Source organism: Balaenoptera physalus (genome assembly GCF_965194825.1).
Source record: "Balaenoptera physalus genome assembly, contig: HAP1_SCAFFOLD_1154, whole genome shotgun sequence".
NCBI lineage: Eukaryota > Metazoa > Chordata > Mammalia > Artiodactyla > Balaenopteridae > Balaenoptera > Balaenoptera physalus.
In genome coordinates, this window is record NW_028125640.1 from 266,054 (window position 1) to 281,736 (window position 15,683).

The window sequence follows — 15,683 nt, forward strand, 5'->3', positions numbered from 1 at the left end:
TAGTAGTGAAGTCCTTGGAAATCATTTCTAGTTCACTTGAAAGGTTCAGCTGCATAAGAACATGTTTAAATAAACAACCTGGAATAAATAGTGGTTAAAATTTCACCCGTATGTAATCAGCAAGCTAGCTTTTTTCATGCATAGTCCAAAACTTTTTTTTTAAAGCAAATGTCTTCTGAAGGTCACAAAATGGATCTTAGGTGGTTTGTTGAAACTGTTTCACTGCAAATAATTTTTCAAAGGAGTCAGCTCTGGGGGCACATGAGTTCTGATTTAATCAGGTTATCTTAGCCTAAAGAATCCACTAAGCTCCTTAATTTTAGTCATTCTTGCTGCAAGTTGCAGATGTGTAAGAAACACAAGAGATGGAGCTTTACATGAAATATAATTTTAGTCCTGTTTGGTCTGAAGTAAGTCATTACTGCTTTTGAATCACAATTATAGTTAATAATAGCTCCCACTTATTTGATCAATTGATCATCTACTGACACTGACCACCTACTACTACTGAGCACCTACTGCACGCCAGGCACTACTGAACATTAATTATGTACCACGCATTTCAGATATTTTGTTTTTTATTACATTTATTATACCAAGCATTTTACGTACACTATCTTAAACACAACAATGCTATCAGATAAACGTCAATCATCATCAACATCCCTATTTTACAAATAAACAGACTGAAATTCAGAAAAATTAAATAACATTCCCAAGGTCACATCCAGTTAGTATGTGGCAGACAGAGCAGGAATTGAACCCCAAAGCCTTTTTCTCTTTATGCTCTGGTTCTGCTCCTGCCCCCAGCAGCTGAGAAGGTGGGCTGGATTTTGTGTGCATTAGCAAAAGTCATTTATTCCTCAAGAAACTTTGCTATCATTTGCCAGAAAATTGTCAAAATTACTCTATAAATCTATGGTAACTACTATGTGGCGGGTCCTCGGATAGCTGTGCAAAAGCAGAGCCTTGGTCAACCTTCACCTGACGCCATGCTGCCCCCATGAACGTCTGCAAGACAACCCGGTGAAAAAGCATGGCATCAATCGTCTTCATTTCCAGCCACACACGTGGTACAAGGCCTGGGTCTCTCTCCCCTCCTCCCACATGACGTGATGGTGTGGGTTTGGGGACTGGGAGAGGAGTGAGTTATAAACAGTCTTAGAAACAGGCATTAAAAGCAGAGTTTTCAGGCTGACCAACATTTACAAGCAGAGACACGGTAGTTGTGTTTATGTGCCTGTGTGTGAGTGCGTGCTAGCATGTGTGTGTGCAAACGCTTCTTTTGAGAAGGAAGATGATAGTGTACAAGTTAGTTAAATGATACACGATGTGCAACTTCAAGGGAAAATGCTTAGTAGCTTCCGTGAAATAGTCAGTGATAACATAGCTGTAATAATCAGCCACAGTCATCACTATTCACCAAAGGGCACCTTACTCCCTATTTCTTCTTTTTCCCCACGTCCCACACTCCCCACTAGCCAAGGATGAAATAGTCATTCTTCTCCTTTTCACACACAAGGCCCTCTCTAGAACTCAGAGGGGCACTTTCATTAAGCTGCAAGTCATTACTCTTCTCTGAATATAGTTAAATTCATTTATCTCTATCTTCAATGAGAAAGGGAAGGAAATTAAGCAGGAAAGACAGCACAACGCCTTCAAGAATGGTGTATTCAAGGTCGAAGCCTGCCATAATTGAGTTAAAAATAATAAACGAAAATAACTGTGAGCAAAGTATGCCTGCTTTGCAAAATACAGTCCAGCCTAGAAGTCTTCATTAAATGTTCCAGTGCACACAGTGTGTTAGCTGTGTGTCTGTGTGCTTGAGATTCTGTGAGATACCCTACCGCTCACAAATAATGAAAAGGGACAGTTGCCATGGTAACTAAGTGCTACTTAATGAATGCAGAAGAACGGAAGCTCATAGGATAGTCTTCAATTGCCAGAACATGAGTTACTGCTGCTGCTATAGGCTTGCAAGTAACTCACATGCCATCTTCTCTAATAAGGTTTTTAACAAGTTGGCCAATTTGACTGGTCTCTGTATTTACCACCACATGATACCACAAGATTCTGTCTTGACACTACATGAAAATCATAATCCTGATTTTGTCCTCCTGACTCTAAGCTCCAAGATATCCTACAGAAATGGGCCAAACATTTAGATAGGCAATGTGTCCTTAAATTTCAAGCTCTGACCCAAGTAGTGATGTGTTAGGGCACATACCTCTGTCACAAGCAATAGGCACTGGCTCAATGGGCCATCACACTGAATACAGCAGACTCTTTTTACTTCCAAAAAAGGTGAATGCTCCATATGCACCAAATGCAGTTTGTTTTGATTGTGCAATGACACAGAAGAGCTATTGCAGTTGATTTTTGCAGGAACTTTTTACAGGCTAGTAACGTTTTAGGTAACCTTTCAACAGGGTGTCCAAACCTTCTCTACAGACGCCCACTCCCAATCCTCTCTCAGCATCCAGCACCACATGTCAGATCCCTCACCCTGGAATCACCCGGCTTTTTATAAGTTTAAAAGAAAAAGAAACATGGCTGCACTGCCTATCTTTCCCTTGATCTCCTTCAGCAACTTTAATGCAGTCCATTTTTAAGGTTACAGATTGTGTTGCAAGCATACTTCTACATGCCATTAATAAGTAATGAGAATTTTTTTAAAAAAAAGGAAAACATCTATGTTCCATGAAGCCAAACATCATTAGCAAACGCATCCATCCTCCAAAGGCTGGCTTTTTCTTGCATAACCAGAAGCTCGAATGGCCTGGTTGGGGCCCTTGGCTCAATGTGGGCTGTGGGCGCCCCCTTCAGGCTCTGGGGTGAAATGCACATTGCTGTCATTTGACATACTAACGAGTTAGTCAGCAGGGCAATTAATTGCTTTTGCTAAAAACCTTTCAGGAAATTTCGAAGGAAAATTCTGTTCCAACTCTAATGTTGTGGTCAGACAGAAAGCCTTCACATCACCAGCCTTTAGCTAATATTAAAATTAGGTAAAATCAAAAGGAGTATCTTGCAAGAACAAAAAAACCTACAGATATATCGATTTGTTCATTGGATTAAATGATGCTTCTTCACTAGATAAGCTCTTTTTAAAATTGCCTGTGTCTGTAATGAACAAGATTAAAACTGGAGATAGGCAGCCCACGACCTCCTCATCCTCCCACTTCCTTCCACAGCCTGAACCTGGTCTTCCTGCTTGTAATCCCCGGCCTTAACTGCCTCCACCCAGACCCTGCTACCAATGCCTCAGTCTACCTCACCTCCATGTTTAGCCTTGACTCTCAGGGTCAGAAGCCTCATTTCCCCTCCTCTCTAATGTGACCCTAGGTCCTATGCCAACGACTGCACTAGTGCAAGAATGATCTTTTCTCACTGGGCTTCCGTAGCATCTTGTTTCTGCCTCCCACGTGATACCCTTAACACATTCCTCCTGAGGCTGAGACCTTTTGACTTTCTCTCTTATCTCTTCTCCATAGACTGTCAGCTTCCCAAAGGCAGGGCCTGGCTCTTGTACAACCTTGATCCTCATGCCTGGCTCTCAGCGGTGCTCCTTGCTGACTTAATGAAAGAACCAGGAAGATAGCCCTCTGTTAACTTCATTTTCTTCTCTTATTTATTATAAGAGCTGCTTAAAAAGCTAATTGCACCCCAACCTCAAAAATGAAGGGGACAGGGGCTTCCCTGGCGGCGCAGTGGTTGAGAATCTGTCTGCCAATGCAGGGGACACGGGTTCCAGCCCTGGTCTGGGAAGATCCCACCTGCCGCGGAGCAACTGGGCCCATGAGCCACAATTACTGAGCCTGCGCGTCTGGAGCCTGTGCTCCGCAATAAGAGAGGTCGCGATAGTGAGAGGTCCGCGCACCGCGATGAAGAGTGGCCCCCGCTTGCCACAACTAGAGAAAGCCCTCGCACAGAAATGAAGACCCAACACAGCCATAAATAAATAAATTAATTAAATTAAATATGTATTAAAAAAAAAGACAAGTGAGAAAAAAAGAATTAAAAAAAAAAAATGAAGGGGACACAAGGAAAAGAAGACCCGTGAAGCAGTTCTTTCTTCTTTCCTTAGAGAATCTTTTCTCCTTTATTCATCTTCATTTCAACAATTATTGATAATTTGCAATACGTTAAAAGTGTGAGAAAATGCTATTCTTCTTACTTTTCCTCTCACTATAACTGTCGTTGAATAAAATCTTTCCAATTTTCCTTTATGTCATTCCTTTACTTTTCCTCAGCTTTATTGAACTGTAATTGACATAGAGCATTGTGTGAGTTTAACGTGTTGATTTTTTTTAAAAATTAATTAATTAATTTATTTATTTATGGCTGTGTTGGGTCTTCGTTGCTGCATGCGGGCTTTTTCTCTAGTTGCAGAGAGCGGGGGCTACTCTTGGTTGCGGTGCATGGGCTTCTCATTGCGGTGGCTTCTCTTGTTGCGGAGCACGGGCTCTAGGCGTGCGGGCTTCAGTAGTTGTGGCTCGCGGGCTCTAGAGCACAGGCTCAGTAGTTGTGGCGCACGGGCTTAGTTGCTCCGCGGCATGTGGGATCTTCCAGGACCAGGGCTCAAACCCGTGTCCCCTGCATTGGCAGGTGGACTCTTAACCACTGTGCCACCAGGGAAGTCCCTAATGTGTTGATTTGATACACACTTACATATTGCAAAATGATTACTGACAAAGCACCTCCATCATGTCACATAATTACCATTTCTGTTTTGTGGTTAGAACATTTAAGATCTACTCTCTTAGCAACTTTCAAGTATATAATAGAGTTTATGCCACGTCTTAATCACATCAATCTTCCATGCAGTGTGGAACCTGTATCCTTCTCACTCACCCCTTCAACATTTATTGTGTTTCTACTCTGTGCTGAACTGGGTCAGACTCTGGGGATGTAGAATCAATTAAAACATAAAACTAGAGCATAATACCCCACTCCTTAAGTGTGGGCTGTGCATAGTGACTTCCTTCTAAAAGGTACAATATGGAAAGGGGAAGAAACGACTAATTGTACAGTGGAGAAAACGGATGCAGCTGATCCAGGTCAACAACGACAGTGAGAAGTCACGTTGATAGTAGGTACCCTTGAAAGGTTGTGATGAAAATAGTACTTTGCCTCTGTGGTCTTCCTCCCCAAACCCATAACCCCAGGCTAACATTGAGAGAAACGTCAAAACAAAAAAAAAGAAATAGACATTCTGCAAAATACCTGACCAGAATTCCTCAAAACTGTCAAGGTCATCAAAAATAAAGTCAGAAACATACAGAACAGACTTGTGGTTGTCAAGAGGGAGGGATGGAGTGGGAGGCTGGGATTAGCAGATGCCAAGTGTTATATACAGAATGGATAAACAACAAGGTCCTACTGTACAGCACAGGGAACTATATTCAGTATCCTGTGATAAACCATAATGGAAAAGAATATAAAAAAGAACATATATATATATATATATATATATATATATATATATATATATATATATATGTATGTGTGTATAACTGAATCACTTTGCTGTACAGAAGAAATTAACACAACATTGTACATCAACTGTACTTCAATAAAAATAAAAAAATAAAGTCAGAAAAATTCTCAGAGACCAAAGGAGCCTAAGGAAACATGACGACTAAATGTCATGTGGTGTCCTGGATGAGATCCTGGAATGGAAAAAGAATATTAGGCAAAAACTAAGAAAGTCTCAAAGTATGAACTCTAGTTAATACTAACCTATCAAAACTGGTTCATTCATTGTAGCAAATGTATCGGAGCAACGTAAGATAATCATAACGGAAACACACTGTGGGGCATTTGGGAGTCTCTGTGCTAACTTTGCAACTTTTCTGTAAATCTAAAACTATTCTGAAACAACACGTTTATTTTAAAAAATGGAATTAGACTTCAAGAATGTTAACGAGGGAGAAAGACAGTGAATAAAGGCTGTGACGCAGTGTGGTCGGTGGGCGTGAGGCATTCCAGAGAACGCAGTCTGCGAGGCGAGGAGAGGCAAACCGTCATGGAGGTGGGGGAGTGGCTGGAGACAGGGGGAAGCTATGGGTGACGTGCGGACAGTTAGCGAAGGCTTAAAACATTGTCTCGCACCAGACAGGTCCTCCTTGAGGTCATCAGCATAAATTTTGGCCAGGAACAGCCAGCTCAGATGAGCAACTTTCTCCTAACAAGCAGGCCAAGAGTAGAGACGGCTGGTGCTAGAGATCGACCTGGATAAGGGATCAGCATTCAGTTTCTGTCAAATTCTCTCTTTTGATATGAACTATGATAAATGCACTTTCTCCTTGTCCAAATATGTATTCCTTTACAAAGGTGAGGGAGAAATGAAAACACTCAAACTGTCCGGTCTAATTCCTAGCAAGGTGGAGAGCCATGGGAAGGCCATTCCCTGTGGATCTTCTTTTTAACCCTACACCTGGGTATCTCCAGCGGTACCAGCCTTAAGTCTCCTCTGCTGTTGTAAAGTCTGAGGACAACACCAGCTCAGGTGTAAAGCATTGTCTTCCTTAGACAACTGGACAAAGAAAAATGACCTGAACTCCAGGTTGTGAATAATTCACTTCCTTTACTTACCACATATATTGTTGCTTGGAGGATATTTATAGGCTGTGATTATGTCTCTTTGAGTCATGTTTTCAGACTATATCAATTTAGACCACTCTCTCACCAGTGTTAGCTACTGATTTCTATAACATTCTTTGTCCTCCTTTTCCTAGTCAGTTGTTTCAGAATAGCCCGTAATGATCCAGATGTTTAGTTCTTATTCTTTTTTAAGGTCTATATATTACCTGCTTAATTTCCTTCATTTCCAGCCTAAGAATAACTAACTTAAGGTCAAGCTAAAAAGCCTCTGTGCTTTTAAGTTTCTATCACTTTCGCTCATTGGTTCTCTAGTATTTCTTATATAATATCTTTCCTTCACTTTGTAACAGTAATGATATCAGAAAATTAAATATTTACATTTTTATATATGTGTCTTTTAGTTAAATGATACATACTGGCATGTGATTACTAGTGCTGAGTCTTCTCTATTGATGTCTGCTTATTGTGTATAACTAAGCGCTAAGCATAAAGAAAACCAGCACAGCCCAAGAGCCTGATGTGTAGATCCTGTTCCCAGCTCATCAGTGCCAAGCTGGAGAACCCAGGCATGTCATTTAAGGTCTCTGAGTGTCCGTCCACTCTCTCATCTGTAAAATGAGATATTAATCATTTTTATGCCTACTTCCGAAGGTTTTTGTTAGAATCTCATGAGAAATGCAAAAATGTTTTGTAACCTTAGAAAGTGTTACACAAAATTACTAAGGTTATTTTATATTTATCTAGTTTGGCTGGAGGCAGATGAACCATAGGGTTCTATTTCTCTGACTCTCGGAGACTTTTAAAAAACTGGAGACCTTTTTGATTTTCTTTTCTTGTTTTAATGTCCTTTTGAAACACGCAGAAATATTATCTTTACTTGGGAGGATGTGTTGAAATGATCTAGCCCTCTTTGGATTTCTTTGACTTATATCTTGCTTCTCCAACCCTTTAAGAATTTTCTCTAAGCCACCGTCAGAATTTTTTACACTATGCTTATTCATCTTTTTCAGTGTGAAAACTGCAGAATGTGAGAAATGGGATAGAAGGGGTGGTTGAAGAGGAGGCTCCATAGAATAATGAATCTGGAAGAATACAGGCATACCTTGGAGATAGTGCAGGTTTGGTTCCAGAGCACTGTAATAAACTGAATATCATCATAGAGCAAGTCACATGAATTTTTTGGTTTCTCAGGGCATATAAAACTTATGTTTATACTATACTGTGTCTATTAAGTGTGCAGTAGCATTATGTCTAAAGAAACAATATACATACTTTAATGAAAAATTATTTTATTGCTAAAAAGTGCTAACCATCATCTGAGCCTTCGGCAAAGTCCTAATGTTTTTGCTGGTGGAGGGTCTTGCCTGAATGTTAATGGCTGCTGACTGACCAGAGTGGTGACTGCTGAAGATTGAGGTGGCAGTGGCAATTTCTTAAAATAAGACAACAATAAAGTTTGCCGCATCGATTGACTCTTCCTTTGATGAAAAAATTCTCTGTAGCATGCAGTACTGTTTGATAGCATTTTACCTACAGCAGAACTTCTTTCAAAATCGGAGGTAATCCTCTCAAACCCTGCCTCTGCTTTATCAACTAAGTTTACAGGATATTCTAAATCCTTTGTTGTCATTTCAACACCTTCACAGCATCTTCATCAGGAGTAGATTTCATCTCAAGAAACTACTTTCTTTGCTCACACATGAGAAGCAACTTCTCATCCATGAAAGCTTTATTATGAGATTGCAACAATTCATTCACAACCTCAGGCCCCACTTCTATTTCTAGTTCTCTTGCTATTTCCACCACATCTGCAGTTACTTCCTCCACTGAAGTCTTGAACTCCTCAAAGTCATCCATGAGGTTTGGAATCAACTTCTTCCAAACTCCTGTGAATGTTGATATTTTGACCTCTTCCCATGAATCACGAATGTTCTTAATGGCATCTAGAATGGTGAATCCTTTCCAGAAGGTTTTCAACTGACTTTGCCCAGATCCATCAGAGGAATCACTATCTATGGTAGCTATAGCCTTATGAAATGTATTTCTTAAAAAATGAGACTTAAAAGTTGCAATTACTCCTGATTCATGAGCTGCAGAATGGGTGTTGGGTCAGCAGGCATGAAAACAACATGAATCTTGTTGTGCATCTCCATCAGAGCTCTTGGGTCACCAAGTGCATAGTCACTGAGCAGTCATATTTCAAAAGGAATCTTTTTTTCTGAGAAGTTGCTCTCATCAGCGGGGCTTAAAATATTCAGCAATATCCACAGATGTGCTGTCATCCAGGCTTTGTTGTTCCGTTTAGAGAGCACAGGCAGAGTAGATTTAGCATAATTCTTAAGGGCTCTAGGATTTTCAGAATGGTAAATGAGTACTAACTTCAACTTAAAGTTACCAGCTGCATTAGCCCCTAACAAAAGAGTCAGCCTGTCCTTTGAAGCTTTGAAGCCAGGCACTGACTTTTCCTCTCTAGCTGTGGAAGTCCTAGGTGGCATCTTCTACCGATATAAGGCTGTTTCATCTACATTGAAAATCTGTTGTGCAGTGTAGCCACCTTCATTAATGATCTTAGCTAGATCTTCTGGGTCACTTGCTGCGTTACCTTGTGTTTTTACGTTACGGAGATGACTTCTTTCCTGAAGCCTCATGAGCCAACCTCTGCTAACTTCAAACTCTTCTTCTGCAGTTTCCTCACCTCTCTCAGCCTTCATAGAATGGAAGAGAGTTAAAGCTCTGGATTAGGCTTTGGTTTAAGGGAATGCTGTGGCTGGTTGGATCCTCTATCCAGACCACTAAAACTTTCTCCGTATCAGCAATAAGGCTGTTTCACTTTCTCATCATTCGTGTGTTCACTGGAGTAGCACCCTTAATTTCTTTCAATAACTTTTCTTTTGCATTCACAACTTGGCTAACTGTTGGGTGCAAGAGGCCTAGCTTTCAGCCTATCTCAGCTTTCAACTTGCCTTAATCATTTCTAGCTTTTGATTTAAAGTGAGAGACGTGAAACTGTTCCTTTCACTTGAACACTTAGAGGCCACTGTAGGGTTATTAACTGGCCGAATTTCAATATTGTTGTGTTTCAGGGAACAGGCAGGCCCAAGAAGAGGGAGAGAGACGGGGGAACAGCCGTTTGGTGGAGTAGTGAGAGCACACACAAGTTCACTGTCTTACAGGGGCTCAGTTCGTCCCCAAACAATTACAATAGTAACATCAAAGATCACTGATCGGACTTCCCTGGTGGTCCAGTGGTTAAGACTCCGTGCTCCCAACGCAGGGGGCCCAGGTTCGATCCCTGGTCAGGGAACTAGAGCCCGCATGCCACAACTAAAGATCCCACGTGCCACAGTGAAGATCCCATATGCTGCAACTAAGACCTGGCCCAACCAAATAAATAAATAAATTAATTAAAAAAAAAAAAAATCACTGATCACCACAACCAATGTAATAATAATGAAAAAGCTTGAAGTATTGCAAGAATTACCAAAATATGATGCAGAGACACAAACTGAGCAAATGCTATTGGAAAACTGGTGCTGATAGACTTGCTCCATGCAGGTTTGCCACAAACTCTCACTTAGTTAAAAACATGGTATCTGTGAAGTGCAATAAGGTATGCCTACATAGACGTCCGTTTACTACAACATAACCCTTAATAGACTTTGAATAAATGCCTATTCAGTAAAGGTAGAAGGTCTTATCGTATCCCTGTTTGCACACGTACGCGTGCATGCACACACACACGCAATGTTAAAGTATGTGGGATTTTCTCCATTACAGCTGCAGAGTTTATGAAAAACAGAAATCAGGATGCAGGTGTTGTCTGTGCCAACATCCTATAAGGAGAAATTAACAAAGCTTCAGCTTCTATTGAATACTTTTCTGAATTGGTGGAATCAGCCAAACCTGCGATACTCACGTAGAATTATGGAAATTGGAAACAAAAAGCCGGAGTCTACTGGGAATGACAGGCTCAAGATGAACTCAGCTGGAAAATTTGGCTAACTAAAAGTGACATCCTTTGTGCTGGAATTTTTCTATCTGGAAGCTGCAAGAAGGCTGTAATTATTTCGAGTTTTCAATGCAGCCCTTTTCAAACTAAGCCTTTCCTTTTCTTCATTGCTCTGCACCTTTCCTCCATGTGAACTCAGGTGTTTGCCAAGCACTGAAGTGGGAAATTCATACTGGTTTTATACACACATGCATTTCCAGGGAATGGGAAGCAACACAACTTTTGCATTCTCTATGCCAAGGAAAACAAAAGAATGTTTGTACATCAAAACCTTTATCTTGTGCATAGGCTCAAAATACCTGAGCCTGGCTAAATAAATCACCTAATAAGAAATGGCTGATTAAGGCCAATGAAAATTTCTTTGCAAGTTAGTGCTTTGTCTCCATGGAGAAGCCAATACAAAAACTTAGACTTACCTTGTGGCTTTTGGGTCCCAAATCACAATGTCAGCGTCTGAGCCCACAGCTATTCTTCCTTTTCTTGGATACAGATTAAAGATTTTAGCTGCATTTGTGCTGGTAACTGCCACGAACCAGTTTTCATCCATTTTGCCACTGTGCTGTAAAACAATTCAAGGAAGAAAATACATTTCTTTTCCTGATAAATGATAAAACACTAAAAATCTCCTGTCAATCAAAGTATAAGAATTTTCTCTCTTAGAACCAAATAAAACTGCATCGAATTTCTTATATCGTGAAGCCAAACACATCTGTGAATACTGATAAATCTTAAACAATCATAATGATAATGATGGGGATGAATGGGGTTATATATGGAAGCCTGAAGACAATTTTTCAAAAACCTATCAGCTTAACAAAACAGCCCCATTAATTTTTCCCATTCTTTCCAAAATCACACAGACAAGAGCTAAATATTGGTAACAATATTTCCAATTCTTGTTTAAAGTTTACTACCACCACCTACTACATTTATAATCTGGGCCTAAGATTTATGAGATGATCATGTAGACATTATATGGAATATTATAGAGTTAAAATGAGATAGACCTATAATTCAGGTGACACGCTTTTAGAAATCAACTAAGAGGTTCAATTTTGTGCTACTGAAATTTACATGAACCAACAGTCATGGACAGTCTGCTATAAGAGATTTTAATATGGACAAACTTCAGTGGGATGTGATCCCTCTAAAATGATTTGTTTTTAAATGTTGAGAATTTATCCCTATGTACATTTACATGGCAAGAGCATCCTTAAGGTTTATTTAATTATCAAAGGGTCCCCATCTCATAAAAACATTAAGAACCATGTCCTGAAAGTAATTTTCCCCTAAATAAACCATCTGAATGTTTCAGAAAATAACATAGGCTCCTGTATATTATGAAGAAGTATCTGATCACTTGAAAGCCATTTCTACACTTTATATATTATGAAAATCTGCTGTAATGAAGGTACTCATTGTAATTCACACAAGTTCAAAGTGAAAGGTTGGACTGTTATCAAGAAAGTCTAAGCAGAGAGAAAGAGAAGAAAAGTCATCTGGGATGCTTAGAATTAGGGTAGAGGTAGCAGGGGGTGGAGAGGACAATTGGTAGAAGATAGGGCTGTAGAGATGTTTTGAAGATCCTTGCATGGAAATTAACTGTTCAAATATCATCCAATAAGTAATGCTGAAAATTAAAGGATTTTAGAGAGGAAAGTAGCATGAACAGACCCTGGTGTTTGAAAGGCAACTCTGGTCTTAGAGTATGGGATAGATTGTAGTAAGCCAGAGAGTGGAGGCAGGGGCACCAGCTGTGAGACTACTGCAATGGTCCAAACAAGACATGGGACTCAAAGTAGAATGGTGGACATGATGGTGGAAATAAGGAGGCATTTTGGAAATAAAATTGACAAGACCTGGTAAAATATTAGAGCTAGAAGTCAGGGGTATGTGTAAGGGATTCTGAGGTGTGAGATGTGATTAATGTGCCATTGAAGGGAGGGGTTCTGAGAGATGGGTGAGAATGGCATGACAATGGGGACCTCAGGTCTTACCAGGCAAGTCTCCACTGCTGATCTTTACAACTACACTTGTCAGCTGGCTGGATAGGCTAACATATGAACATTTAGCCATTTGATTCTTCTTCGTCCTCAGGTAGAAAATTTTAAATCATGAAATTTTTTAAAAAATCTTTCTATATTTTGGATTATTATTTATGTAACCTCATACAGCAGTTTTTAAAACATAATATCCAAAAGTTCTTTAAAAGGGATATCTACATTTTTCTATGAAAAGGAGGTATGAACGTAATAAAAATTCTTCATGTCCTTTCAATCATTCCAAGTATTTGTATCAGTGACACATGAGGAACTAGGATTCAAAAACATGGAAATCAAGTCGAAGTGCTATTACATTTCAAAGATTTCAAGAATAATCCTCTAGGTACCCAATCTAAATTTATCCCCTAATGTCTGCATCATGGTGCAAAGCATCCTCTAAACCATGCAGAGAAGAAAATTGTTTTTCATTATTATCTTGGGGGATGGCATGGTGGTGCTGATACTGTTGTATTCCCAGTTTCCACTCTAGTGAAAACAATCAAAAAACTTCTCTATGAAGGCTTTTGCCACTCTGGTCCTAAAATGGGCCAGATTCTGGCTGAAAAATCAGGCAAAACAGACTGAATCCTGTGAAACTCACCACGCCTTTTTCCCATGTTACTGACATCCGGTCCTCAACACCATTCACTCCATTGGGAATCTTAGTAAAATCATCCTTCCCAAGAGCTTTCTGGCAGGTGTTGAAAGTGCAGTGGTCAGACCCTGTTATGGTTAGATCACCACTGTAAAAGAGAAACACACAAGAGCAATAGGGGTGAGTAGATAGAATATGTCAGGAGGAAGCTACCATAACCTTCCCTGGTCTCTGGACCCCATTCTCAACTGATAGTCAGAAAACTGCAATGGAGAATGAGCAGCTTTTTTCAAGTACATATTTCACCCATGCCTGTCTCTATTCCAGGAAACACTTTTGGAGAATAATACTCTTACATGAAGCATGATGAAGGATCGTGCTTGGGTCAGAAAAAGTGGGTTCTAGGCTCCATCACCTATTGGTTATATGACGATGAGTTTGTCCAATGCTCAGTTTCTCATCTAGAAATTGGTAATTATATATACTTGATGACAAGTATTCAGGATCACTGGCAATAACATAAGTGAACATTTCTTGTGAGTACAGAACTACACAAAGATGAACCAGGGTGATTCACATGAACAGAGGCAGCCCCTGGCCACATGGCAATGTTGTGATGAGCAGAGGTGGGACACTGGCTGAGGATGTTGAGGTCACGAGCAACAGGAATTGTGCTTTGACCTGTGAGTCACCTCGGGGATGTAGAAGGCTGAAGGAGGTAGGAGCCTGAAAGGAAATGGCAAGTGAACTCTTGGACAGTCTGTGGTGAAAAGCTCTTTGTTAACCTGGATCTGAGTATCCGTGAATGGGGAATGTCTGAATGTCCACGAATGGTGTATTTCTCAAGAAAAAATGATCAAAGTGTCTCCCAAAACAGCATCTGAAAATAGTTTGGATGGCCTTTCATGGGGATAACCTGCTCAGAGGGTAGGATTTTGCCTTTCACCTCTCCAGTGGCTCTGCCCTAGATCATCATCTCTTGTATCTATACAACAAGCACATCTGGTTCCTGGGTTATATCAGCATAGAAAAATATTCAAGACTATTCTGTACGATAAAATTGGGGCATATTGAAGAGACCTGGTCCTAGGCAGCAAGAGATAGAAAAGACAACGAAAAAATCAGAGCAGAGGAAAATTTCAGTAAAAATGATCTGATTTCTCTGTGGCCAGGAGAGATTTTACACCACATCATAACACAATTAAGCCAATGCTTTTGGGTCTCCAGATGAAGGATTCCCCAGGGCCTGTGAGATCAAGTAGAACAGAAGACTGGGAGGTCAATGGAAGGTCCAGACCTCCATTTGCAGCAACATGGATGGACCTAGAGATTATCATACACTAAGTGAAGTAAGCCAGACAGAGAAAGAGAAATAGCATATGATATCGCTTATATGTGGAATCTAAAAAACAATGATACAAACGAACTTATTTACAAAACAGAAATAGACCCACAGACATAGAAAACAAACTTATGGTTACCAAAGGGGAAGGGAGGGAGGGATAAATTAGGAGCTTGGGATTAACAAATACACACTACTATATGTAAAACAGATAAACAACGAGGACCTACTGTATAGCACAGGGAACTATATTTAATATTTTATAATAATCTATAAGGGAAAAGAATCTGAAAAAGAATATATATATATATATATATATGTATATATGTGTATAACTGAATCACTTTGCAGTACACCTGAAACTAACACAGCATTGTAAATCAACTATATTTTAAGAGAATAAATAAAGATAAAACTTTTAAAAAAGATGAGGTTAAGGCTTATAGGATTAAGTAACTTCTGTACAGTTAAATTACATGCACTCAGCATAGATGGGGTGGAGAAGGTAGGGTCCGAATCCAGGCATTTTGACTTGAGTGGTCCTAACCTCTACACTATACTATCCTGATGACAATGATCATATGGTCATACGGAGTCCAACCACACTATATCTCTGTTGCAAGTAGATTGATCATCTTTGCACACCCTTAAGGTATAAACCTCCTCTAAAAACTTATGTTAAATAAAATAACACTCAGATAATAAAATTGTAGCCAGGAATGCATATTTATAAAATCATGCAAATGAGGCCATCAAAAGCACACTATGTTAGAAAAGTTAATAGCTTGTAGTGAATTTGAATTTAAAATCAGGAGCCTATCTCTGATTAGGATTTGTCAGCATAATAGATTCTTTGGCACCAACCTGCTCATATCCAAGCAGTCATGAAGGAGAGTGCACAGAAAGGAGAAGCTGGCATCCCAATTACTTCACTCTAGTTAACCAGATGCCAGACTTTAGTTAAAATCCTGATACACAACTGAAATGCACTGATTTCCTCAGAGTCCTGACCGTGGATGGCCACCAGCTGCCTGAGTCATACTGAGTTGGAACGTAGCACCCTATTACCTCACAGATCATTTCTCCCCA

At 39.9% G+C, this 15,683-nt stretch overlaps 1 protein-coding gene across 7 annotated transcripts in view; it reads right to left on the minus strand.

Annotated features, from left to right (window-relative positions):
- LOC309653779 (uncharacterized protein) overlaps nucleotides 1-14,100 on the minus strand; it is an 88,452-nt gene extending 74,352 nt beyond the window's left edge. For all 7 annotated transcript variants that reach the window (XR_014259462.1, XM_082478573.1, XM_082478574.1 and 4 more), the window contains exons 1-2: nucleotides 13,259-14,100; nucleotides 11,032-11,174 (exon numbers count right to left, since the gene is read on the minus strand). Coding sequence is in view for 6 of the 7 variants with exons in the window: in XM_082478573.1 (XP_082334699.1) it covers nucleotides 11,032-11,174; nucleotides 13,259-13,285 (170 nt within the window). In the remaining variant the exon portion in view is untranslated. The remainder of the gene's footprint in view (nucleotides 1-11,031; nucleotides 11,175-13,258) is intronic.
- Nucleotides 14,101-15,683: the final 1,583 nt, after the last annotated feature.